The 25,326-nt window shown below is 48.3% G+C and overlaps 7 protein-coding genes across 7 annotated transcripts; 3 read left to right on the plus strand and 4 right to left on the minus strand.

The window, feature by feature from the left end:
- Nucleotides 1-237: 237 nt before the first annotated feature.
- On the minus strand, nt 238-821 carry F9C07_13177 (uncharacterized protein; the record flags this gene model as incomplete). The annotated part of the gene is made up of 2 exons (XM_071507959.1): nt 238-461; nt 671-821. The coding sequence occupies 2 exons, from the start codon at nt 819-821 to the stop codon at nt 238-240; spliced, it is 375 nt and encodes a 124-aa protein (XP_071367442.1).
- A 2,192-nt stretch (nt 822-3,013) lies between these two features.
- On the plus strand, nt 3,014-4,411 carry F9C07_2224516 (kinase-like domain-containing protein; the record flags this gene model as incomplete). Its single annotated transcript, XM_071509750.1, has 4 exons — nt 3,014-3,264; nt 3,317-3,571; nt 3,694-3,946; nt 4,058-4,411. The coding sequence occupies 4 exons, from the start codon at nt 3,014-3,016 to the stop codon at nt 4,409-4,411; spliced, it is 1,113 nt and encodes a 370-aa protein (XP_071367443.1).
- Nucleotides 4,412-4,878: 467 nt separating this feature from the next.
- F9C07_2287591 (uncharacterized protein) lies at nt 4,879-6,200 on the minus strand. The gene is made up of 3 exons (XM_041295814.2): nt 5,597-6,200; nt 5,311-5,539; nt 4,879-5,232 (listed from the first exon to the last, which is right to left on the minus strand). The coding sequence occupies exons 1-3, from the start codon at nt 6,112-6,114 to the stop codon at nt 5,035-5,037; spliced, it is 945 nt and encodes a 314-aa protein (XP_041151004.2). The 5' UTR covers nt 6,115-6,200; the 3' UTR covers nt 4,879-5,034.
- A 1,220-nt stretch (nt 6,201-7,420) lies between these two features.
- On the plus strand, nt 7,421-7,933 carry F9C07_2111019 (uncharacterized protein; the record flags this gene model as incomplete). The annotated part of the gene is made up of 2 exons (XM_071509071.1): nt 7,421-7,431; nt 7,621-7,933. 2 exons carry the CDS (start codon nt 7,421-7,423, stop codon nt 7,931-7,933), a joined length of 324 nt encoding a protein of 107 aa, XP_071367444.1.
- A 2,467-nt stretch (nt 7,934-10,400) lies between these two features.
- F9C07_13174 (putative siderophore iron transporter mirB) lies at nt 10,401-12,344 on the minus strand (the record flags this gene model as incomplete). Its single annotated transcript, XM_041295813.1, has 4 exons — nt 10,401-11,329; nt 11,379-11,721; nt 11,774-12,044; nt 12,100-12,344. The coding sequence occupies 4 exons, from the start codon at nt 12,342-12,344 to the stop codon at nt 10,401-10,403; spliced, it is 1,788 nt and encodes a 595-aa protein (XP_041151003.1).
- A 1,007-nt stretch (nt 12,345-13,351) lies between these two features.
- F9C07_13173 (ABC multidrug transporter SidT) lies at nt 13,352-17,335 on the plus strand (the record flags this gene model as incomplete). The annotated part of the gene is made up of 1 exon (XM_041287794.1): nt 13,352-17,335. The coding sequence occupies one exon, from the start codon at nt 13,352-13,354 to the stop codon at nt 17,333-17,335; it is 3,984 nt and encodes a 1,327-aa protein (XP_041151002.1).
- Nucleotides 17,336-18,830: 1,495 nt separating this feature from the next.
- Nucleotides 18,831-25,018, minus strand: F9C07_2175396 (uncharacterized protein). The gene is made up of 3 exons (XM_071509372.1): nt 24,092-25,018; nt 19,204-23,993; nt 18,831-19,130 (listed from the first exon to the last, which is right to left on the minus strand). The coding sequence occupies exons 1-3, from the start codon at nt 24,515-24,517 to the stop codon at nt 19,088-19,090; spliced, it is 5,259 nt and encodes a 1,752-aa protein (XP_071367445.1). The 5' UTR covers nt 24,518-25,018; the 3' UTR covers nt 18,831-19,087.
- Between the last annotated feature and the right edge of the window lie 308 nt (nt 25,019-25,326).

The following is a 25,326-nucleotide window of genomic DNA, read 5'->3' on the forward strand; positions in this document are numbered from 1 at the left end:
AGAAGCAATCTAAGTTGGTACAAACATAAAGCCAAAAAACTCAACACAAACTTCAAACAACACATAACGACAAACATTCTCGACAGATTAAAACCCGAAAGTGTGGGAAACCGTAGGTTTCCCAATCCGTTCATCAAGTGGCCCAGAATGACCCAGACTCTGTCCTTCCCTTCAAGGAGTGTGCCGAACCAACCGATGAGACTATGGACCACATGCGATTGGTCATTGTCCCCAGCCTCAAACATCCCAGGTCTTTTCAGTAGCCGGTAGTTCTGATGGCGAGCTCTTTGACAGGTCCATCACAGGCAGCGACATCGCCGAGTTTTCGCGGGAGGCCTTCTTGCTCCGACGGGTGTATGACTGAGCTGCCAGACTCAAGAGCATAACCGTGAGCAAGAACAGGATAACATAAGTAGCATCACGAGCCGCCCTGTAGCCTCTGTAGTGGTTGAAGGTGGACACTTCATTTGAAATGAGTCGTGGCGTGGTTTCCACCGGTACAGGAGGCCGATGAGGCGGATCAGTGATCGTCGCAGTCTCAGGATTCCTTTCAGAGGGTCCCCAGGTTCTGTCATTTCATCCGGTTCCTCGACGAGTATATAGCCACTGCTTGAATAGATTAGATGGTGTGATCCCCAGTAGATATGATGAACTGGAACCTAGTACGTACACTGAACAAGGCTGTACGGCAACGAGGGTATAGCCTGGGGGACAGAGAGCAGTGACATCATCACCATCTCCCTCCCACTCTGGTGGAACAGAACCAGCTGGACTTTCAGGCGCAAACCCGAAGAATCTCCAGCCGTCTGGGGTCCATTCATAGAGGTTAGCCGGATATGATGGCTCCGGCCATGGTGGTTTTGGGGGTGTAGTTGAGGGAGTTAACATCGCTGCTGGCGTTGCAGTTCAACGGATCAAGTACAAAAGTGAATAATGAGGACGAGTTTCTCAGTTGATGGTGGTGTCAATGAGCTCTCATTTGGACGGGGTAGATGGGCAACAAATATGTATTTCTCGTCGTGGGAGAGTGTCAATCGGGTTATGGTGTAGTTGCTTGAGCGTCCTGAAACACAGGCGTCAGCGTCGTAGCTGCTATCGGATTCTGCTTGGGGAAGAGTAATCAGGGATAACAACAAACGACGGAATATGAAACATGAAGCAATGAAACACAAATAATGATGAATAGTTGATAGGCGAGGTGTTGCACTTCATCGTTCTAGAAGACGCACATGTGGAGATCTTAAGACAGTGGCACAAACCTACAAATTTATCTTGGTGAAACAGCTGATTAAACCCGCATAGACAGGCTCTTGACATTAGTAATGGTTACAGAAACCTAAACCTAAACTCTGCTCTGGTATTTGTTGCAGCATCGACCTGACGGGCTCGGCATTAGTCAATTTCAAAGACTACGAATGTACTATGAATGTTCCATAGCTTCTAAAGACAACGCTAAGAAAAAAAGAGACAGGTCAGAAAGTTAGCATTATGGTGTTTGACTGCGGCTACATGTTAATTTTAAACATCTGTTACTATCCTTTCTTGCATACTTCGTAGGCTACTCTTCCTAGGGGCACCTAGTAACTGACACCACTCCCCCCACGACGAGCTCTACGTAGTCTTAGAGGGAATATTCTAGGTGTAGATTGCATGGACGATTTGTCACAAATTAGTTAAATAGGGGATAACCTATTTTGATATCATCACATTGGTGGCTGCACCAGGGTCCAGGGATAGCAGGGTTAGGATATCCTCCAAGACATGTCATTCGATGGGAAAGCTGCGCGTTGCGGATCAGAGCATCTATAGATAGAATTCTAGAACATTTATGACATCTTAACAAGGTAATAGTACCTACCGAGTGGATTAGAAATCGTGGTGGAGTCAGCACCTGCGACGGAAACGTGCAGCACTACGGTACAGCCACCGGTTCTATATCCGAAGACCCGAGGATCTGCAGCTTCATTAACAGCAATGAAGCTTCCAGTGGACGGATATAACCTCGCTTAATCGTGTCATAAAACATCTCCCCACAAATAACTCGCAACAGTCTTGGATCCGGGGCTCGATGATTCGCCTAGGTTGTGATATGTATATATGTCTCAGATACTCACTGCGATGGCTGACAGAGTTTGCGTCAAATGTCATGTAAGCCAACTTGAAGCTGGCGGCTTTTAGGACATTTATGTCTCGGGTGTCTGTCTTGGTCTTATACTGCCCTGATTCTAGAATCCGTCCAACTCTCCCTGTCCAAACGGACAGTTCCTCCATAATGTTAGGTAGAATGATGTATTTGAGGCGGTATGACATACTGGTAGAGCCGTGCTTCTGGCTTTCTTTAAAAAGACCTAGTCGGTATCTTGATATACTGTTATTATAATCTCCAGTAGGAATAATGCTGATGTTATCAGAATAATAACCGTTGTCCCCAAGCACCTACCCTTTAAAGCCTTAGATTGACTTTTTGCCACTTCCTTGAAGCATAAAGTGTCGGTGAATCTATGAAAGAAAGGAGGAAGTCTTACGTGTAGAAGGAACTCGGGCCCAGCCTGATACATTGAATTGAGACATCTACAGGAGAGGTGAGAATAATCGAGTCTGGCATCCTATCCCATATCAAGGTTTTTGCCCTTTGTCTCACTTTGATAGCTCGGAATGACGAATGATGAGATATACCTGCCCTGACCTATGTCATTAGTGCGTGGTCGGCTTACCTATAGGCTGTCGATGAACGATGCTGTACTTTCTAATCACGTCGAATGGGGGATTGTGCCTCAGGGAGCAAGGTGCAATATGCGTGATTATGTATGTTATTTGGCCTCCTTTCCAGCCCCAGGCAGCCAGGCTTCCGTGGCCTTCAGACTTCATTTTCATCTTATAGAGAACGGGTCTATTTAAACTGATCCCGGAGAGCAACCGTTAAGGACCTCTTCTGTAACTCTCGTAGCTCCTGTGTTAGCCCTAGGAACCACGGCAACAACATCGGGTTTATGTTCCACTCTTATTTTTTATAATGTTGTCTTGGCTTCTTCGGTCTTTACCACGATTCCCCCTTGGGCGAACATGGAGGCCACTCAACTTCTCTAATCCGAACTTCGGCCGGATCTCTGCAAATCAGATAGTGGAAGAGGAAACTCTACCCGATTATATTGCATCACGCTACTATCCTACTCGAATCGGCGAAATAATCATGGACCGATATCAAGTCATTGGAAAATTGGGATATGGGACCACCTCAACTGTATGGCTTGCGCGGGATATGAAGTAAGGCCTCCATAGTACTCTTCACACACCTTCTTATGCAGGAGAGAAACAGCTGCCGCTCATATGTGACTCTCAAAATATTTATCAAGGCTGCTTCCATGGGACAGCAGCTTCATAATGAGCTCAAGATGTATCAACGCCTTGACAGAGCGTCAAAACGCCCAGGTCGCCCGGCCATCCGGTCTCTACGTGACTCTTTCCATATTGATGGGCCCGAAGGTAACCATCAATGTCTCGTTCATCCTCCATTATTCGAGAGTGTATGGGAGTTCCTCCACCGTAACCCCATCCAAAGGCTGCCTAAACAGTCCTGGCCTTTACGCTTTGGCGGGTGTTTCTAGCGCTAGACTACCTGCACACCGAGTGCCAGATTATACGTACTGGTATGCTACAACCTGAATCCTTTGCTTTTCTTGACTGCTAACTTAGTTTAGACATCAAGGCAAATAACATCATGTTTGAACTCGCTGACGATTCAGTCTTCATCAAGTCTGAAGATGACGAACTTCAGAATCCTTCTCCCAGAAAAGAGCTAGATGTAAGAGCAATCTATCTATCCCGGGAACTCGAAATCCTTCCGGGGAAAATAGACGCCCCCGTGCTATGTGACTTTGGCTCGGCTACGTTGGGTAGTATAGAACATTCAGAAGATGTCCAGCCTGATATTTACCGAGCGCCAGAGGTAATCCTAGAAGTTCCATGGTCATATAATATAGGTATATGAAATGTAGGATGTATGGTAAGATGGAAAACAGCCTGATCCCATTGAAAGACCTTTTTAATCTTGTTACAGATCTGGAATATCTTCGAAGGCGGCTCGTTATTCACAGGCCATGACCCTGAATTCAAAGCATACCGGAGTAGGGCACATCTTGCTGAGATGATCAATCTCCTTGGTCCTCCGCCGCCCAGTCTTCTTGCCCGGGGCAAGCAAACCCATAGGTTCTTCTCCGACACAGGCGAATTTCGTGAGGCAACGTTATTGCAAAACATGACTCCGCTCGACCAGAGGGAAACAACCCTTGAAGGCGAGGATAAGGAGAGCTTTCTACGTATGATGCGAAGGAAGTTGCAGTGGGAGCCGGAGAAGCGTAGTTCTGCGCAAGAGCTTGCGGAGGACGAGTGGATTTGCAGGCAGATAGACTAATAAATCACTTTTTGACCGGTCTCAGACTCCCAACATGTTCATTCAGGAAAGGTAAGGCTACCTCATGTAGAGAGATGGCAGAGCCCAGCGCGTCGACAAATCAGGTGCCCTGGAAGGCTCTAAGCAGATAATTCTCTGTTCTATCTATCTTCTCATAAAACTATTTCCGGGTTGACAACTAGCCTAGATAGTTGAGTCTTGACTACTACTAAATTACGGGCATTCTACTTGGCACGAAATCCAGGCAACCACTTTCAAGGTGCGGAATCAGACAGACAGGCTGCAGGCCAGATTATATAGTACAGGTAGAGATACAAGACGTAGCTCGAAAAGCTACCACAGAATCAGAGCCTGATAGGAAGATATGCGGTCAGGGAGGCATGTGGCAGGTAGCTCGGCGGTAGTAAGGTCCCGAAGAAGGCTTTATCCTGACTTCCTAGGTGCCTTTAATGCTATTGGCTAGGCAAGATTGGTCGGCGGCAATATAGCTTAGCACTGTGACAACCACACGGTAAATCAAATTTCTTCACCATTGAAAACTATAGCTGCGTCCGGGTCCTGGTTTATACCTTCCAGCTGTAAACTAATATTGGTTGGCCCCTGGTATCCCGTTGTCACCGTCACTAATAACCCCCAAACATAGACGTATCTGCTTTTGGGTTGGCATCACTTGCGAGGTATCTTGCGAAGAAGTCCCAAGAGGCTCGATCATCCGAGCTACACGGCACAAGATTAGACATTTGGATGCGAAGTCTATGGCCGTCGTAATGGGCAATAATGACCCTCCCATGTGCGGGCGCCATAAACGAGATAAGCATGACCTCAATAACAGGATAAAGTCAGCAACAAAGGTACGAACATTGTGGGAAAATGGCCTAGTTTAGCAAGAATTCACGTACTGGAATAACAAGATGTTTTTCGAGTCCTTCATCCATAAGACGGGTAGCGATTGCAGCGATTATGGTAACAACCTCAGAGCGGAGTAAAAGGATTGGATCCCCATTACTGGTATTGTACACGGCTATTTTGATGTGAGGTAAGCCGCCTTTGACCCAGCAATATGCCGGCTCACTGTAGGGGGGGAAGTAGGGATGTAGGCAAGGTTCGAATCTCGCTTCAAAAGCAAATCTAAGTAGGTCGTGATTAGCTCTGCCCATTCATATTAACATTATCACGTCAGCTCACCCAGGGGATTTCCAGCCCGTGACTACCCTCAGAGGTCTCGAGTTTCCATCGGTCCCCATTCTGGGTACAACATCCGCTTCCCACATGAGTTGATAAACTATACTGTCCAAATACTCTTCCTCGTTCCAGCATCCTATCTTGACCAGCGCAGGGCAATTGCCATCAGTCAATTGGTTAACCTCGGAGAAACGTTTTCTAATCTCGGGGGACTCCAGGTTCATTTTGTACTTGGATGAGATGCTTTCGCGCGAAAGAGGAAGAAAGAAGTTGGAGTCATTGCGTGCTGTGGCACGGGGAGTCTCCTCGATAGTGACATCGTTTATTGGCAGAACCTTGATGTCGATCTTCACTGGCAAAGATTCAAATTCATTGGGTTGAACATAAACACTAGACATATCCTTCAACCGCGTAAACGTGTCACACAGCACCCCGAAGGCTTTTCCTCTCTGGGCCTCTCGGTCATCTCGTTGCCGAAGGTGAGCAAGGCTACCCGTGAGGCGGGACAGAGATCGAAACATCTCGGACTTGAATAGGTGAGTTGGTCGATTCAGCAATGGGTAAGTCAAGGGAGAAATGGTGAGAAGGCTGACAAGAAGGGAGAGGTGGAGAAAGTAATGGAAAGGGAGAAGAGGGCGGGAAGGTAAAGAGTAACACGTCAAGGTTGCGTCTCTCTATACTGACTAAGGATTCACCCAAACAGTTTGCAAAAAAAGCCGATAACTACAGTGGGGGATCCAAAGGTATAAGGGGTCATATACTTCTGGGCCCCCACTGTAGATACTTGTCCATTCTTGAAGCAGTACGAACTAGACTGGACACAGCGCCAGGTCTGATGACGGAGCCACCTCGATTGTTCTTTGAGCTACGTCTTGTGTATCTCCTATATATAAACAGTCCTGTAGCCTGCATCATCATCGTACACAAAATGTTGTCCTCCTAGTGGGCGGAAAGACATAAATATCGCGAGTCCTGCGGTTCTGAACTTCCTGTATCAAGTTGCTGCTCTCACGCGCCAGCCAAAAGTCTCGTTGAACGTATAAACGAGGCGTTTTCCAATCATACTTTAGAAAAACTTCTTATCGGGCATACACGGATGGCGCACTACGCCCTGTCGGAGAACATATCCACATCTTCCCAGCCTGCATTGAGGGATTTGTTCGAAATAGATTCACCGCATAATGTGGCAATTGTGCTTGAAGCCCAGACAGGGTCTTCAAGCTTGTTGGGAGCGAATATGCGTGTCACGGAGTACATCCAGTACTCTCCTAAGGGGCTCCCTGCTGCAGCGCTGCTTGGAGAGATAACAATGCGGTCAAGTAACTGGAGAGAGTTAATTACTGTTTCCGCAAGAACACCATTCAAATTAATTGAGGAGTGATATTTTCATGAAATATGCCCTCATCAAAGTAAGGAGGTGCGCCGTTTCAACGATATTGGAAATATGCAGGAGCGTACAGAGCTTGTGAGCTAGATGATAAGCTGCAATCACATAGAGTCCCTTTCCAACAGGCCCCAAGACTATGCGTTTAAGTCTGCGGTCTTGCCATTCAGCCAACTCATGATTTCCGGGGTGCCCCAAAAGCGGCTTATCTATAAATTTGCCAGCAAGCCAAGTTGAGGCGTGCCTCACGCATTCATTCTAGGCGCTGGCCTACACAGCTAATATCCGAACAACCCGGAATTTCTCGTCTGCGGGGATGATACTTGAGTCCGAACCACTTGAGGACTATGTCTATTTCTATATTCCGCTAGTTAGTATCCCAAACATGCAATGGGAACGATGAATCAATGCTCCTTGTGGAACCAGGGACCATAATCTATGCGATGTACAACAGGTACTACAAAGCGTCACTGCCTTGCAGTTATGTGACAGCGCTCTGATCTCGGTCAAGACACTTATCACAACTTACAAAACCTGGCATGCGGTACAATTAACAACTCAGCTAGCAGCTCATAGTGTCAAGACGGGACACAGAGCTTTCTAACTGTCGCCAAAATATCATTCGGCTCTGGGTTACTAACAGGCGGCATTTCCTTCAAGCCGACCTCACCCCAGCTCATGTACAAGAGCTGTGCACCGCTGTGAGCGAGAATGTGTATAACGGCGATAATCATGGACAGCAACTTACGGGGAAAAGCCACACGGACCTATGGTTCCCCGGTATCCACTCGAAGGGGAACGGACGCTATATCGCAGCCCAACACAAGTGGCGAAACGGCCCAGCCTCGTTTGCCACGGGGGAGTGTATTAAGACGTTCCAAAACGTGCAAAAGGCTCTACACGACGAAGTGGAGGATCAATTGAGCAATATGAAAGAAGCCGTCGAACAGGCTTAGAGAGAGGACCGCGAGAGTAGATGAAAGCTGCGAGCAGCGAGGAAGCGCACCCTAGAAGATGACGGCGTGCTCGTTCAACAACGACACACGGACATTCCGCAACCTGAAAATCATCATCACGCATTACGGTCTTACCATGTAAGCTGCTACCCAAAATTTCCCGATCATTTATACGGATGAGGATTTATGGTCCGTGGAATGTACTGTGTGATTCCCACATGAAACAGTTTGGTATTATCGTTGTATATGTTGGCTGTCAACGACCAGACTAGCTCTTAGTGCAATATTCTTTCCAGTTTGAATGCTCTTGTTGAAGCTGGCCATGCATTGCAAGAAATGACACACCTTTATCCAATACAATTAATAGAATAGAAATTAAACTAGTTTCCTGTCTCCTAACATAGTGAGATCTATAGGTTTATTGCTTATTGATATAATGTTAGCTATATGTTGACTGCCTAAGCGGTGTGATTTCTTAACAATTTCTTCTCCACAATTGTGTTAATAAATTTAATGATTATCAAGCTCTCACTATGGATTCAAGCATGTTATTATCTTAATAGAATACATATTTTATCTAAAGGCTCTGTCTAAGGCTGCTAGAATAGTAATGTTGAAGTGAGAAGGCCATGCGTAAGCATTAGCATACATATGTTGTTATAGCTACTTTTGTTCTTATACTAAGTAAAAGTGGTGTGCAAAAGATACCACTATTGCAGTGCACCTAATCGAGCTGGCAGGAGAGATGGTTATCCAGTTTACATAGAGTGATATCGCCTGGTTACTACTCTAATATCTCCAACGGAAGAGACATTGAAAAACTGCCGGCCAGGCCGTCACAGACCCCAACGTTCCATGTGAAAGAAACCCACCGCGTCATGCAGTGGATACATGGATGGGGAACCGACGGGGGATTCATCCTTTAGAAACTGATTGATAAGATGAACGAACGGTAGATTCATCATCCGGGTGAGGCCAGAGGCAAGAAACAGCGGGCCAAGCCCACCATGGCAATTCATAACGTTATGGTTATAGTAAAAGTCCAGAGAGGTTCTTGGTGTCATTACCTAACTTCCTTTAGGGCGCAATACTACCAAGGAAAATGAGACATCCGCATCCATGTGTCGTTGTAAAATGCACTAGTATTATCGATCCACTGGTATTTTTGCAAATGTGGTCCGGCGAAAGATAAAATACGGACTGGCCCCATCGTAAAATACCAGACGGGTGGGTCCATTCCCGTACCGTGTCGTACAGCAACAGCAGATGTAACCGTGAAAGTTATCTGATCATCTGATAGGGTTAAATGGCAATCGCTTCTGACCGCCACCATACCACACGAGGAAGATTGAGCCGAGTGAATTAGTCTGCGTGGTGGAAGTCTGATATTTATCAATCGCACGCTAGTCGACCTCATAGATCTTTTAGGCTGAGCTTGGGCATGTATACTGGAATGTGTTCCGTATGACTTTCTACGAAAGCCTAAGCTTTCCCAAGGATCACTAAGAAGTCTTGTGCGAGATAGGTTCTCGGTCTGTAACTTCCATTAGTTAGATTGCAGCGCTAAGAGTCGTAACACCACACTAAGTATCTCGGCATAGCCGTTCTTCGATCTCTTGGTTTGCTTGTCAAATTGGCAAGATATACCGCTTTCAGTAATGATTTACCAAGTTGATTTCCAGGTCAATATCACAAATGTTCATGTAGAAGAGCGTTTTGCCACAGGTTGAGGTGGGCCGGTGAGCCAAGCAGCTATAGGAGATTAAGAGTACTCCAATAGTTATCCTCGCCCGGATATACGCCAGCTTGGGCCTCGTAATCCATCATGGTGGGCCATATGCGCTCCTTCCATCAATTACCGATGTCGCCGGCAATCCTGCCTGCGTTCTATAGTCCTACCGATCGGAGATGGAGACTTGGCGAGAAACCGGCTCCTGGGGCACATAGCATATATGCAGGTACAGATATGGCAGCAGCCTCGTCGGGAAATGAGAATGTGTTGTATAATGGTGTGGTAAGAAGAATTATACTGTTCTCTAGTAGCCACCGTACACTTCATCAACAAAGTCTATCAGCATCCTATATACTACATCCGTTAGACTTCTAATACTAACTGCTAGAGATTTACCTCCGATTTTACAAGGAAATCGGAGGGGATGCAAAGGAAAGAACGAAGGTCAAAGTCATGAGTGGCGTCGCGCGATATTACATTAAGCTAGGTCTATCACTAATAGGCGGTACTCCTTGGATATCTTTATTCCTTCCAACCCTGCTGAGAATCACCACCTCCTCGCCCGTTATATAGACTGGTATCTCCTAAACAAAAAATTCAGAAACTTCAAGCAATTCTCTCTTAACCTCCTAGAAACCCTCATCTTTGGATAGTTCCATAGTCCGTATCCACGGTACAAAAGATTCTCATCAGATTCGCTTTTTGTTGCTGACATCGGCAAGCAAAAAGCATAATCTAGAACAGAATACCCTTGGATTGCTGCTTCGTAAGCTTAATGTCTCTCAGGACGAACATCCAGATAAGCGACAGGGCCATGATAGCCGTTCCCGCAATCAACATGTTCTTCTGCGAGCTGGCGTAAGCAAGGGCAATGGCCTGTCGTTCAGGCGTGCCTCTTTCGTAGCTCAGTTGAACGTCAAGATCATCATAGATCGATTCCCAGTCGCTCTTGATGGAGTCAGGCAGAAGACGCTTCAATGCGTCAGGCAAGGTGTGAGTCCAGATAGCACCAGAGATACTACCGCCGATCGCACCACCGATGTTACCAAAGCAGTTGAGGAAGGCAAGAGCCGAGGAGACGTGGTTGTGGTCGGCAGCGGCCTGCACGGCAACCTGTTGACAAATAATCATCGTACCACCGGCAAAGGCAAGGAAGACCTGACACATGATCGTGTAGCCCACGGACCAGCTTGGGTTGCGGAAGTATATCATCAGGCCCACTCCAAGCAGATAAAGAGGCACGGCACCCTGGATCAGCCAGCGGAAGCGACCCGTCTTCATGATCAAGAAACCCACAACGAAAAGCCAAACTCCGGAAACTACGTCGAAAATGCTGCTAATGTATCCAGCGGTTGCAATGCTGGTGCCATAGACGACCTGTAGGTATGATGTGAAGTAGTCGAACCAGCAATAGTATGCAACTTGGTAGGTAACATCGATAAGACAAGCACCCAAAACCGTTCTGGAGAGAAGGATTTCGTATGGAAGGAAGGGCACCGGGGCGAGGTAGCGTTCGGAAAGACCGAAGGCAATCAGGACGACGAAACCGACAACAAGCATAACGATGATATGAGCAGATGCCCAGTCATCTTCCGCGGAGCCGGCGATAGTGAAGGGGAGGAGGAAAAGAACGAGACCGGCTGCCAGAAGGAAGGTACCCAGAACTACAATCATTAGTTTAATGCCTTTCGTGGCCAGAGCATGAGAACTTACGATCGAATTCGATGATGTAGTGGATGATGCTCTGCATCAATGTCCTGCCGCTCTTCTCCCTCGGTTTCAGGAGGCCGTTCTTCTTTGCCAGGTGGCGGTTGTACCGAAGGAGACAGAACATCGGGAAGGCAACGACAGGCAGAACAATGGCAAAACAGCCGTATGCCCATCGCCAGTTTGACTCGTAGAAGTGCTCAGAAGCTGCCGAACCTGCATATGCCGTGATGATATAAGGCGAGGAAGTAAATGCGTACGCAAGACCTCGATGGCGCAGCGATGATGTATCAGCTGTGATAACATCGATACTGAAAATTAAACCGGCAAAGCCGATACTGTAGAACACCTTTAGGGTGGTAAGTCTTTTGTCGCGTATGTAAAATTAGAACTTGACCTACCTGGGCTGCACAGTACGTTGCGATATTTGAGCATGTTGCAGACAATACCAAGCCAAGAATGGAGAATAAAACCATGACTAGGAAACCAATGGATCGGTCCCACAGGTTCAAAATTTTCGCAAGTGGCATATAAGTTGCGGCGGACATGACGCTGGAGACGACACTAATGGTCGGAATCAAGGAGTGTGATTCGAATCCACTAGTCACGTAGGCCGATAAGTTCCCAGTAATTGAAGATTGAAAGGCATTCACAAAGTATAGAAGCCACATGCTATTTGTCACTTAATCAGTTGCCGTACCCTCAAAGGTACCTGCTTAAAACTCACAGGATGTAGGCCGATCCCAGGGACCATTTGTTCCATGTTAATGTGATGGCTTCAGCTTGCGCTACGCCATCCTGAGCTGTATCATCAGGCACATCTTCCCTTGAAACATCATCATTAACCACTTCTTCTGGGCGTTTTGAGCCTGGATGGATATCTTCATTGGTCCCATATTCCGGAGGGTTCGGATTAGCCTCGGTTGGGCCATCCGATTTCTCAAGGAACTTCTTCTGCCACGAAGACAACATGTTGAGAGTAGAAAATGCACTCTACTACACTCTGGTAGGAAGAGATTGCTGCGAGTTGAGACAGAAGTTGTGAGATCTTCGTGGGACAAGCTTCCTGGGCACCGTTTTTCAAGTTGGATGTCTTCGCGACTAAGGCAAACCTAGCAGACCACACCGGAGAACGATCGGACCATGCCTTATCCACCTTGATGGAGCTATTGGTCGTGGCGGAGACCGCGTGGGAAAGATTCGTAAACACTGGCCAATATCCTTACACGCAAGGGGGGGAAAGGTTGGCAGAGCTTTTTTCTAGCTACTAGGGCGGCTGTACCAAATATTTTCCAATACCGAAACTTTCCGTAGACAGCCAGTGACCCGACTGCCTTGCTTAATATCGCCGACACAATCCTGTAATCTGTTAGTCAATAGACATACATTAGGGTATTCCAATGACTCGTATGACGTTCCATACATACGATACGCCTTGTGGGGGCCCCGTATTGTACTGATACCTGGATCATGAACACCGGTAAGTTAGGATACGGTCAGACTTACGTATCATTCATTAATAAATTGATTCATATTTTAATTCTTTTTTTTTTTTTTTTTTTGATTCTGTTCTCGACGCAGTCAGTGGATCCAAGCCGGCATGTTGGTTTCCTATACCGGTTGTCTCCGACTCCTAACCCGTGGTTGAAATTTTCTCTTACAATTTTTATCAATCTGATAATCTTACGTAACGATACGCCGGTCCCCACTTGACGAGACACCTTCAGGCCCTCAGGCATCACCAGGAATAAGTCACCTTGTCTCGGTGATCACTTTTCCTTTGCGACCTCGGACTCAAATTGAGAGTTCCTTGACATGTGTGTGCATTTTTCTCCCAGGTGACCCATATATTTTCTCCTTCCTACATCGTTGTCGACGAACCTCCGAAGATCAATGACCCCAACGACAATTTTGCAAGCCAAGCACACGACAACGACGATCATAAGGTTGCCAAGGGGAATTGTCGACGCCGGGTCATTATGAAGCTCGGCAAAAAGCTTGCAGGCTACCCCAGCCTACTGCTGGCCGGTAATCCTTCGAAAGTCGACATAGGGAGGCTTTTGTTGGGTATGGTAGCTTCAGCAGCGTCCGGTGTCCCCTTCCCATTAATCGCTATTCTTTTCGGTCAACTGTTAGACGACTTCAACGCCGTAACGTGTGATGAAACCGAATCGACGGGTTCCGATGCCGATTATCAACATGACATTAACGGCAAAATCCTGATCATTGTGTATCTGGCCATTGCTCAATTCGTTGCGATTTATATTCATCTTTCCTGCTGGAGCTTGAACGGCGCTCGGCTAGCGCAGAGACTGCGGGAAACGTATCTTCAAAACTTGCTTCGACAAGAACCTTCATTCTTCGATGATCTACCTCCGGGAGAACTTGCATCTCGGCTTAATGGCGATATCCAGGCGATTCGATCTGGCACGTCGGAGAAAGTGGGGATATGCTTATCGACCTTATCGTTTTTCATCACGGCATATGTCGTTGCTTTCATCAAAGACTACCGGCTGGCAGCAATGTTGATTTCATTAGTTCCCGCCTACTTCCTGATGTCATTTGTTGGAAGCCATTATATTGAAAAATACTCTGGACGTATGTCGGATTATTCCGCGACTGCCGCATCAATCGCTTCCGAGGCGCTCTCCAACACCGTCGTGGTGCAAGCCTTTGGCGCGAGCTACCGACTGGAAGATAAGTTTTCCAAGGCGCTCAAGGCTTCAGAGCAGGAAGGCTTGAAGAAGGCCGCCGCCGTGGGTATACAATCTGGATTCCTGTATTTTATCGCCTATTCTGCGAATGGTCTGGCATTCTGGCAAGGTAGTAGACGTGTTGCGGATGCAGTAGGCTCGGACACTGCTGGTGCCACCGTTGGCGCTACTTTTACAGTGATTTTCGTCCTCGTTGAAGCTACCTTGCTTCTGAGTCAGGTTGCTCCATTCCTCCACCTATTCACGGCAGCCGTTGCCTCATACCAAAAGCTGCGTGCAGACATCGACCGTCAGCCGCAAATTGATGCTACTACAGAGTCCGGCATTCGCCTCTCACAGGCAGAAGGTGGATTCGAATTCAAAAATGTCTCTTTCACTTATCCCTCACGTCCCGAGATCACAGTGCTTGACCAGATCAGCCTTTCCATCCCGGCCAACAAGCATACTGCCCTTGTTGGTCTGTCTGGAAGTGGGAAGTCAACCATCGCCGGTTTGGTTACAAGGCTGTACGATCCCACGGAGGGGCAGGTCCTCTTCGACGGCCATGACCTTCGTGAGGTCAACACCCGTGATTTGAGAAGCTTCCTTAGTCTGGTGCAGCAGGAGCCGTCGCTGCTCGATCGGTCGCTTTTGGAAAACATCGCACATGGCTTGATCAATTCGAGCAATCCCAGTCATGCTCATCTGAGGACGACACTTCTTAGCACCGGCCTCACAGATCTGGCAGCAGAAGTCAGGGAAGGTGTGGATCTCATGGCTGCGGCAGAGAAACGAGGCTCGGAAGTTGTTGAAATTGTCAACCTGGTGCGAAAGGCTGCGACGCTTGCTGATGCAGATGGCTTCATCAGTGCACTGCAGTATGGTTACGGTACACTTGTCGGTTCAAGTGGGCGACTGATCAGTGGTGGCCAGAAGCAACGCGTTTCCCTTGCTAGGGCCCTCATCAAGGATCCTGCGGTACTTATATTGGATGAGGCCACAGCCTCTCTCGATTCAAGGAGTGAGCAGCGTATTCAGCGGGCCATCTCAAATATTGCCACTGGTAGAACTATGATCACAATTGCCCATCGTCTGTCCACAATTACCAACGCCGACAATATTATTGTTATGCACAAGGGACATATCGTTGAACAGGGTGATCATGCGACATTAATGGCTAAGAACGGAGCGTACGCTGACCTAGTCAATCTGCAAACTTTGGGTTCCGCCCCCGGCAAGAAAGAAAAGACAGCTAGCGCAGACAACGTCAGCAAGTCTGACCAAGCCTCTTTATCTGACGCTGGTATTGAGGAAAGTAGTGTCTCGAAAGATGGTCTGGAAACTGCCGAGAAAAAAGAAGTCTTAGCAAGTGCAGCTCCAGTCACCGAGCCTGCTGAACCCGCTGAAGAGGAAGAAGAGCCTGAAACCCCTAAGAAATCTATGTGGGCTTTGTTGCGCGGGTATGCGCCCACATTGAGACCCCATCTGCTTTTCATTTTCCTCGCACTTCTAGGTTCTAGCATTGTCGGCGGTGCCTTCTCTGGCGAAGCCGTGATTTTCGGAAACACTGTCGGAAGTTTGAATCCCTGTCACAGTGAAAGCTATATTCGGAGCGCAGGAAACTTCTTCGGGCTTATGTTCTTCGTACTTGCCATTATCGAATTTTTCGCGAACCTGGTTAGCTGGACCGGGTTTGGCTGGGTATCAGAGAAAATCGTCTTTACAGTCAGAGTCTTGTCATTCCGCTCACTGTTTGAGCAAGATCTCCAGTGGCATCAATCTAATGGTCGGTCACCTGCCTTGCTCCTCTCCTACATTACTCGAGACGGCAATGCCTTGGCGGGACTGAGCGGCTCCGTCATTGGAACGTTGTTCTCTATCACCGTCAACCTTATTGCAGCAATCATTTTAACTCATATTATTGCCTGGAGAATCGCATTGGTTTGCCTGGCTTTAGTACCACTCCTGCTTGGAGCCGGTCTTATGGAACTTCACGTCCTTGGCAAATTCGAGGAACGCCACGAGAACGCATACACCAAGTCAGTTGACATTGGTGTAGAGGCAGTCACGTCGATCAAGACAATTGCATCCCTTTCTCTTGAAGAGGACACTTTGAGAACTTACCGACGATCCCTAAAAGGACCCCGCAAGGAGACATTTCAAGTCACTCTTCATGCAAGTCTCTGGCAGGCAATGACTTACTTCCTTGGCAACTGTGTCAATGCGTTGGCCTATTGGTGGGGTTCAAAGCAGATCATCAATGGCAACTACACGCAAACACAGTTCCTGATTGTAGTATTCTCGCTCCTGGTCAGCGCACTGCTCTGGAGTCAGATGTTTGCCCTTGCACCGGAGCTTTCCGCCGCCCGAGCGGCGATGGCAAGGATCTTGGGTCTGATTGAGATTGGGTCGGACAAGATGCAAGGACGCGTACCATCTCGTTCACCCACTATCTCTTCTTCTGAGGAGAAAGACGTTGAGACAGCTGAAACAAAATCGGTGTACGTGTCTGGTAACAACCGGGCTTCGAGCGTACAGCTTCGCAATATCCATTTCGCATACCCGGCTCGGCCGGACATTAAGGTACTAAAGGGCTTAGACGTCGATATTCGTCCTGGGCAATTCTGCGCCCTTGTCGGACCAAGCGGTGCTGGTAAATCAACCATCATTTCGCTGGTTGAACGGTTGTACACGCCCGAAACCGGATCCATCGTGATCGATGGCGTCGACGTTACCAGGCACCGAGGCGTTGACTTCCGCGACTCTATCGCTCTTGTGCCACAAGAAAGCGTGCTTTTTGAGGGCAGTATTGAGTTCAACATTGGCCTTGGTGCTAGACCAGGGCATGAAGCGACTATCGAGGAAATCAAAGAGGCATGCAAGCTTGCCAACATCCACGACGTTATAGAGGCGCTGCCAGAGGGCTACAAGACTCTTTGCGGACCTAATGGTAGCCAGTTCTCGGGAGGTCAGAAGCAGAGGTTGTCTATTGCTCGGGCCCTTGTTCGGAAGCCTAAGCTTCTGATTCTCGATGAATCGACCAGCGCTTTGGACGCTGAATCGGAGAAGCTACTGCAAGACGGACTCGAAAAGGCCGCAAAGGGCATTACTGTCATTGCTATCGCCCATCGTCTTCACACAATTAGAGCAGCAGATGTCATCTTCTTGATTGAAGGGGGTAAATGCATTGATCGCGGATCGCACGAGGAGTTGCTCGAAAGGTCGGACAGCTACAGAGCAAACGTCATGCATCAAACAGTGGCCACGTGATCGTGGATTGTGCCGGATAAACCATTGTTGCGATTTTTGGACCATTTTGATTGCATATCTGCAGAGACTGTTTTTAAATTATTCCCCGGATAGACTTTCTACATATTTGTAATAGCGGCACCTTTTTTTAAATCTATATATTATAATATTTCAATTTGTGGTTTTTATGTTTTGCAAGACAATGAGAGAAAAGTACAGTCTAGCCTTCATCTCTACCATAGCTCGGCGGTGGTAAAATCTATGTACCTTGCGTGGTTGAAGATTCAAGCCGCTTGGCTTGACAGCTCAATCACCGAGGTACAAAAGAAAGAACAGTAAGAATTTATTTACACAATTCTTATTGTAATCATTGAATACGTTGTACAAGTCCCGAATATCTCAGCTGAATTGTTCAAAACCTCCAAAACTAAAGGTACAGCTATATGGCCGTATGTATTTTAGGGTTGCACGGACAGAAAATATATCTTAACAACTAGCCCTATTCTCGCACTTCTACGGTAGGTAAAATACAACGATAATAATGGTGACTTAAGTTCGAGTCATAAATCTTTAGCTATGGCACAATGACTTCCTCCAACAGACTCTTAATATACAGGTCTGTCCAATATGACCTCATTATACACTGTCCCGTGACTTTTGGGGAAAACAGCGGGAGGTGCCAAGAACATTTGTTTTAGAGCTGGATTTGACATTTCTAATGATATACTACTAGGATATAACAAGAAAATCGACTCCTAAGAGAAATACATGCAAAAAGAACCAAATGAAATCGTTATCCATGAACCAATGTCGAGGGAGGTATCGGCGACTTTGACCAGTCTTGGGTCTAGAACATGTGACCGTCAATCAACACGTGCTCCGACGGACGCGTCGCCAGCTCCTTGACCGTGGCAGCCAACTCATCAAGGGCTGCGTCCACGAACGCCGCATCTCTTTCACTTCCAGCGACTCCGACATTCAATTGCCCACCACGGACAAACGAAACAACCTTCAAAGGATAAGGGGCATCCCCATCTGGGTTCAGAATATCAACCTTGCAAGTTCCCCCGGCAAAAGGCATGGTGTCAAAATCATCCCAGTCCTGATGATGGACAAGGGAGTCAAAACATGTTGCTTCCGATGACCATTGCGTGCATTTCTTGGAGATCTTATTGAATCCGAGGAAGTCGTGAGCTGCAGATTCGGCGCTTTGCCTCTGAACAAAGCGCAGTAGATCCATCGCGGTCCACTGTGACTGGAACGCGACTCTAATCGGGGTTAATTGGTAGCAGGGACCCATTACATTTTCCACATTTGCGAGGTCGATATTTCGGCCTGAAGTCACGCCACCGAATGTCACGTCGGGTTTTTGGAGACGGCGTGCCAGTACCAGTGCCCAAGCTGCGGTGAGCAAGTTCGCAGTCGTGACCTCGTCGAGGTCGAGGGGCTGGGAGACATCGACGGGCTTAGTATGGAATATGGCTTTGTCTGTAGGCTGTACTGACGTTCCCTCCAGAACAGATAGGGATGACCCGTTCAAAAGGTTGCGCCAGTAGTTGATTGCTTTAGTTTGGACATCCTCATCAGAAATCCGTGCAATGTATGCTGAGAACGGCTCGAAGTCGACAATCTTTCCGCCAGTGTACAAAGTTTCCAGATCTTGTAGCAGCCTAGGCAGAGACATTCCGTCGTACTGAGCGTGTGAAAGACCTAAGATGAGGCATTCTTGGCCATCGTTGCCCTCGACATGGAGCAATTTGAAGAAGGACGATCCTAGGTGGAAGGATTCTGTGTGTGATGTACAAAGATCCTTGATGTATGGACCAAGATCCTTATCAGCTTGGTGCATGGCTACAGGAACTTCCAACTCATTCAACACAACCTGGTAGAAAATAGATTCGTGTTCGATGAAGACAGTGCGCAGAATGTCGTGAGTCTTGACCAGGTCGTTGCAGGCGCGGAACAATTGCTCTCGATCGATGCTTTTGTCCAGATACAACATAGTATATTGTATCGAGGTGCGCGGTCCCTGGATGGTAGCTCTGACGTCGAGTGCTTGGGAGTCTGTCACCGGACATACGTCCTGGATGGACCACGTAACATCAGCAAGCTTCGGCCGGACAATTTCGGACAAGAACTGCTCTACATCCAAATGGCCCAGAGTCGAGAAAGCCTTGTAAGGCTGGACTTTCTGTTGCGATACCTGGCCCAGTTTCAATACTTTAGCTGCATCACCAAGACGCATGTGTTGGAAGATGTCAGCCACTGACAAACTGTGCCCCTGTGCACGAAGGCTTGAGACCAGTTTCATCGCTAAAACGGAATCACCACCCAGGCGGAAGAAGTTATCGTCGACATCAATCTTCTCGGGACTGATTCCTAGTATCTTTGCCCAGGCGGACCGCAGGATACTCTCTGGAAGGGACATATTAGTTTGCCCTAAGTTCTTCGTCCAGGCCTGCTGGAAGGCTTCACGAAGTTGGGTGAGTACGTGTTTAGGAATATTCGAGGCTAGCTGTTTGAGCAAACTGTGGTTGACTTCACCCACATCAGTGGGCAATTTGTCAAGAACAACGTAGGCTGAGGGCACCATGTATGATGGAAGGGAGTCTTGCATAAACTTGCTGAGTCGCTTCAGTGCAACGAGAAGACTAACGGAAATTGTGGCACGAACAGACGTCGAGAGGTTTTGCGTGTCTGAACCCTCACAAGTGATGTCATATTGCGCCGATAGGAGCTCAACACTGTCTTGCTCAAAAGGCTCTTGCTCTATGAATACGGCCAGCTCTTGTTCTGTCACAGAGTGGGTGTCATCTGAAGATGGTTGGAAGACGGCAGCCGCAGCACGAACATTTGGTGGGAGGTACTTTGAAAAGTGAGATTCGACATCGGCGATATCCACCGCATGCCCGTGAACTGGCACAACATTTTCCTTTCGGCCAACAAATACTAAGCTTCTATCCTCTTGTAAATTAACCATGTCTCCAGTCGGCTGCACTCTTCCCGTCCGGCCTCTAAAATTGGAGCTGCCAGCCACGAGCCAGGAGGGGGATTCAATGGCATCTCCTGAAAGGAAAGCGCCTTCGAGCCAGAGCTCGCCAACACAGCCGATTGGCGATAGCAACGACGGGTTCCTCGGGTCGCACACCCAGGAAACCACCGTAGGTGGGTAAACCGATCCTTGCTTGATGTTTGTGTTTGCTCGAAGCCTTCCGGACGATTCATCCAAGGACAAGGGAGCAATTTGATTCCATTGCCAAATCAGATCCAGTTCCGCCTCGGGCAAGCAGGATATCTCGTCTACCCTTCTAGAGAGGCCTTTTGTCAATTGCAAGCAAGCCATTTCGAGCTGCGCGAGGATTCGTTCCATTTGTGGGATCTCCACCAAGGAGCTATCGAAATTTGCGCATATTCTGAAACCACCCTTTCGGATACCACAGCCTAACATAAGCGGATACGGGTTGAAATGCAGCGCTTCACGTACGACGTCTCCGAGCTCAAAGCCAAGTTCGCTGCCCACATACTCCGGCTCTGGCTGGATGACCAAGCCTGTACCAGCTTCACATGCATGTTGCGCGTCTTGGCTGACCTTCCGAATGTTTTGCATCCCCATATGCTGATACGGGGTACGGGCCACAACGCTTTGCTGCACATCCCGCAAATAAGATTCGACTGAGCTGGTTCGAGGTATACGTACGCGGATAGGTACTGTTGCAATCAATGGGCCCACAATGCTTTCCACTCCTGGCAACGAAATGTCTCGCCCGGTGAGTGTTTCGCCGAACACAACATCGTCGCTCCCTGTATACTGCGACGCTACAAGGGCCCAGGCACCGCGAATAAGTGTTGCCAGTGTGAAAGGCCAACCGGAACCTGTCTCGAGCGGTATCTGACGTTCGACCATGGCATTCGGAACGGGCAAGTAGTCTCTCGTGGGCAATCGAGGGAATTGAGGTCCGACCGCGCCTTTTAATTCCCGTCTCCAGAATTCCTGCATGGCAACTTCATCTGTATTGCGTACCCATTTGACGAAGTCTCTGATTTGAGCCTGGGTTTCAATCGACTGGCCTTGCAAGGAATCACTGACATTCTTAAGTATTACTGGCTCTGACCACCCGTCGTAGACCACGTGATGAATCGTCCAGACCATATACCTCGTCTCAGTCTGTGGATCGCTAACTATGGCGTATCGAGCTAGACTTTCTCCAAGACTCATTCTCTCCTTCCGATCAGTCTCTAGGTACTGTACAAGATCGGATGAAGACCTCCAGGAGATAGTTTCCTTTAGCACGACTTGCTGAAGACCACGTTCCTGCAGCTGGGCCACTCGAGTGCGCAGGATGGGGCTTGCCGCGACAACCTCACCCCATGCCTTTTTCCAAGCATCAGAACTGATGTGTGAGGGAATGCGTGCGACTCTCTGGGCAATATATGGCTTGACTGACTTGAGCGAGAAGGTGAAAAGCGACTCTTGCGTGGGTGTACAAGGGTAGATGTCTTCGACGGATGCAGGATCTGATCCGCAGGCTTCTGATGCTTCCAGACAGGCGCTCTCGACAGCTTGAGAGATCATTGAAAATGGCGGTGTTTCTGTCTTTGCCTTTGAGTCGACAATGCTGACGACACTGGCCATCGCTGAGAGGGTAGGGTGGCCAAAGGTGCCAGTGACACTGAGATCGAGACCCTCCGCTCTGCAGACAGACACAAGTCTCATGGCCGCCAGGGAGTCACCACCGAGTGCGAAGAAATTGTCGTTAGGCCGAATGCCTTCGGGATCTAGTTTCAATACTTGGCCCCAACCGTGGCGCAACCGTTGCTCAAGGTCCGTTAACTCCCGTGCTGGCCCGTTGTTTGTGCCTTGATCCAACTGTTGTAAGTCTACTGTGGCGCCGAATTCACGGAGCCGTTTGCGGTCCGTCTTTCCCGAAATTAAAACCGGAATGTAATTGACCGAAATATATGCGTTTGGCACCATATAACGCGGCAAAACCTTTGCTATCTCTGCATCGGCTTTGGACAGCGTTTTGCGCAGGTCGTCGGATAGCTCTGCTGACTTTATTTCGGTATCACCATTCTTCTTCGTAGACTGGGACGCAAGGAATGCCACCAACGTGGGCTGACCCCCAGAAGACTGAGGCTTAATCACCTCCACAATCACGGTGATTTCTGCAGTTAGTCTGGCGTTAAGCTGGCTTTCGATTTCGCCCAACTCGACACGTTGTCCACGCAGTTTGACTTGTGTGTCTTTTCTCCCAGCAAAGACGATGCCCCCAGATCCGTCCGGATCATACTTTCCAAGGTCTCCAGTCTTGTACAGACGCCCCGAACGACCAGCGTAGCCATTGTGGCCAGAGACAAGCCAAGCTGGGTCGTGGATGAAAGCCGCTGCGGTTTTGTCTGGATCATTCAAGTAACCCTGTCCTACAATCGGACCTTCAACGAGTAGCTCGCCCACAGCGCCGACTGGCATTAAGACATTGTGGTCGTTAGGGTCGGCAATCCAGATGGCTGCGCCGTTTCCTGTCCCAATAGAGATATAGTCTCTACCAGTGGCAGTATCGCTGTTCACCGTACATCCGATCGTGCACTCACAGGGGCCGTAACCTATGACAATCCTAGTGTCATGGCCCCAGCGCGTCACATCCGTTGCTGCTGCTGCCTCTCCTCCCAGACCAAGAGCACTCAGCGATGCTATTACATCAGGCTCCAGAATTCTGGCCACAGAAGGAGTTATACCTGCGTAGTTGATTTTCATTCTTCGTATCACTTCATTAATATCGTTCAGTCGATCCTCATCGGAGGGAATACAAAGGCAACCGCCGTTTGCCAACGTCAAAAGCATGCTGTCGATACTGACATCGAAAGCGTAGGATGCAAAATCGAGGACCCTGGACTCCTCCGTATAACCCACAGCCTTGGCTCGTGGGAAAGCGCTGCTTGTATATGTTTCGTGAGAGATCTTGACTCCTTTGGGCGTACCCGTGCTGCCAGAAGTGAAGATGATGTACATTAGGGCAGATGAGGGGACTGCCGGCAACTGTGGAAGGGGTTCCGAATTTGACAGGTGTGCAAATGCGTCTGCTTCCACAACGATGTGCTTTCCGTCTGACATGATAGTTGTTGCCAGCTCATGCTGGTTGCGGGACGATACCATTGCCTTCGCACCGACTTGTTTAGCCATGTTCTGCAGACGAGCGAGCGGAAGTGTTGGGTCCATCATCACCAAAGTTCCTCCTGCTTTCATCACCGCAAGTACAGCGACGATTGTCCACCTTGATTTCTCAAAGCAAACCGGTATGAAATCATGTACATCCACACCCATTTTTTTCAACGAGCCTGCCACAAATGTGGAATACTGTTCGATTTGGCCATACGTCAACTCGCCATCCCATGATGAGATCGCCACCTTGTCCGGGAATCTGTTCGATTGTTCGGAAATCACATCGTGCATGCAGAAGTTGTATGAGGGAGGAAGTTCGTGATTCCATTTCCATATCGCATCCAAATCACTCGCGGTTGGCCGAAGGCAGGCTTCAATGGACGCATCGGGATTTGACAGACACATCTTGACAGTGTCGACCAGCGACTTGATGTGTTGTGTTACTGTGAATTCTAACATCGTTTCGGAGCGCCAAGCTGGGCGAATCGCGAGTCGGCCATTCTCAAAGCGTGTCTCGAGGTGAATTGCACCCTTTTTCCGCACCGGTTAGGTACTTGAAATACAACGAAAACTTCATCACTCACTTCATCTTTTACATCTTCTGATGTTTGCGACAGGGAACCCGTACTCAGCAGGAGTGAGGCAGGGCTAGACACAGTCGCACACTCACTTGACGTGACGGTCTTAACATGTTGAGAAATTGCTGCCGTGGCTTGTCCGACACTATCTTGCAATCCTGTCAATAATTCTCCCATCGACAAACATGCTTTTACTGGCTCCTGTTCAGCCCCATTATCTCGCCCCTTGTACGCCCACTCATATTGGACCTGACCACTATCGCGGGTTCGCAAGAGCACAATAAGCCATGAGATAAGCAAAACTTCCTCCTTCATGCTAGTGGGAGTGGTGGGCTCGTCGGCTGCAAGGCCGACGACCTCAAATGATGTGAAACTGTCACCATCAGCCTGACCGGCAGATGATTCGCCAACAGACCCATTTCTGTGTTGGCTTTGATTATGTGTACCATCAACCTGTATAGCCATTCTTCCGGCAGCCCAGCCTACCTGGACTCGAAATCTTGGCGGGGTATAAGGGTACGAAGAGGGGTTAGACCTCGGCCGGCCGTTCAAGTTGCTGGAGCTTTGGACTAGCCGGACCGCACTGAAGTGGTAAGGCGCAAGTTATATAACTAAGCAACCAAGGTTGTGCTAGCATTGTCCTCCACCGACGGACGAGCCGGAAAGTAACCTGAATAACTCCGTACCTGCAGGTACTCTGTAGAGTCTGACCGAGATCGCCATGGCAGGAGGCTGTGGGCTAGTCAGATTCCCACATGTCTCTTGGACGCAAGTAGAGCAGAGTATGTGTATGTACTCCGTATCCGCGTGTCCGATGAACGGATGGGACCCATAATTGCGCAGTGGAAGAGTGTCGGGCCCCAATGCTGTTCAGGTACAATACAGCCTGTACAGTACGAAAATATGGTATGTATGTACGGTATGTCTCGCTTGAGAATAGGAAACAGTAAACAAGTTACAAAACGGTATTTTCAGTTTCTTTTTTCTTTTTACTCGTGAGGGAGCTAAAGTTCTGATACTGGCGTGCGAATTAGGGGTGCCCGCATCACCTGATCATAATACCAGGCGGAAAATGATATCCGTCTTAGCCGTTGAAAATCTGCATCATTTATACACTGGCATAAGACACATTATGGTTGTGTAATATTTGCATATCGTCATGTTGAAATGGCATATATTCATAGCCAAGAGTAAAAAGATCTCGCAGAGAAAAGTCAAGAGCAGTGGACTCTGAACGGAATCTTCGTCTTCTGCTCTTCTTCCCTTTTTCCTTT

Source organism: Aspergillus flavus, chromosome 8, assembly GCF_009017415.1.
Source record: "Aspergillus flavus chromosome 8, complete sequence".
Classification (NCBI taxonomy): Eukaryota; Fungi; Ascomycota; class Eurotiomycetes; order Eurotiales; family Aspergillaceae; genus Aspergillus; species Aspergillus flavus.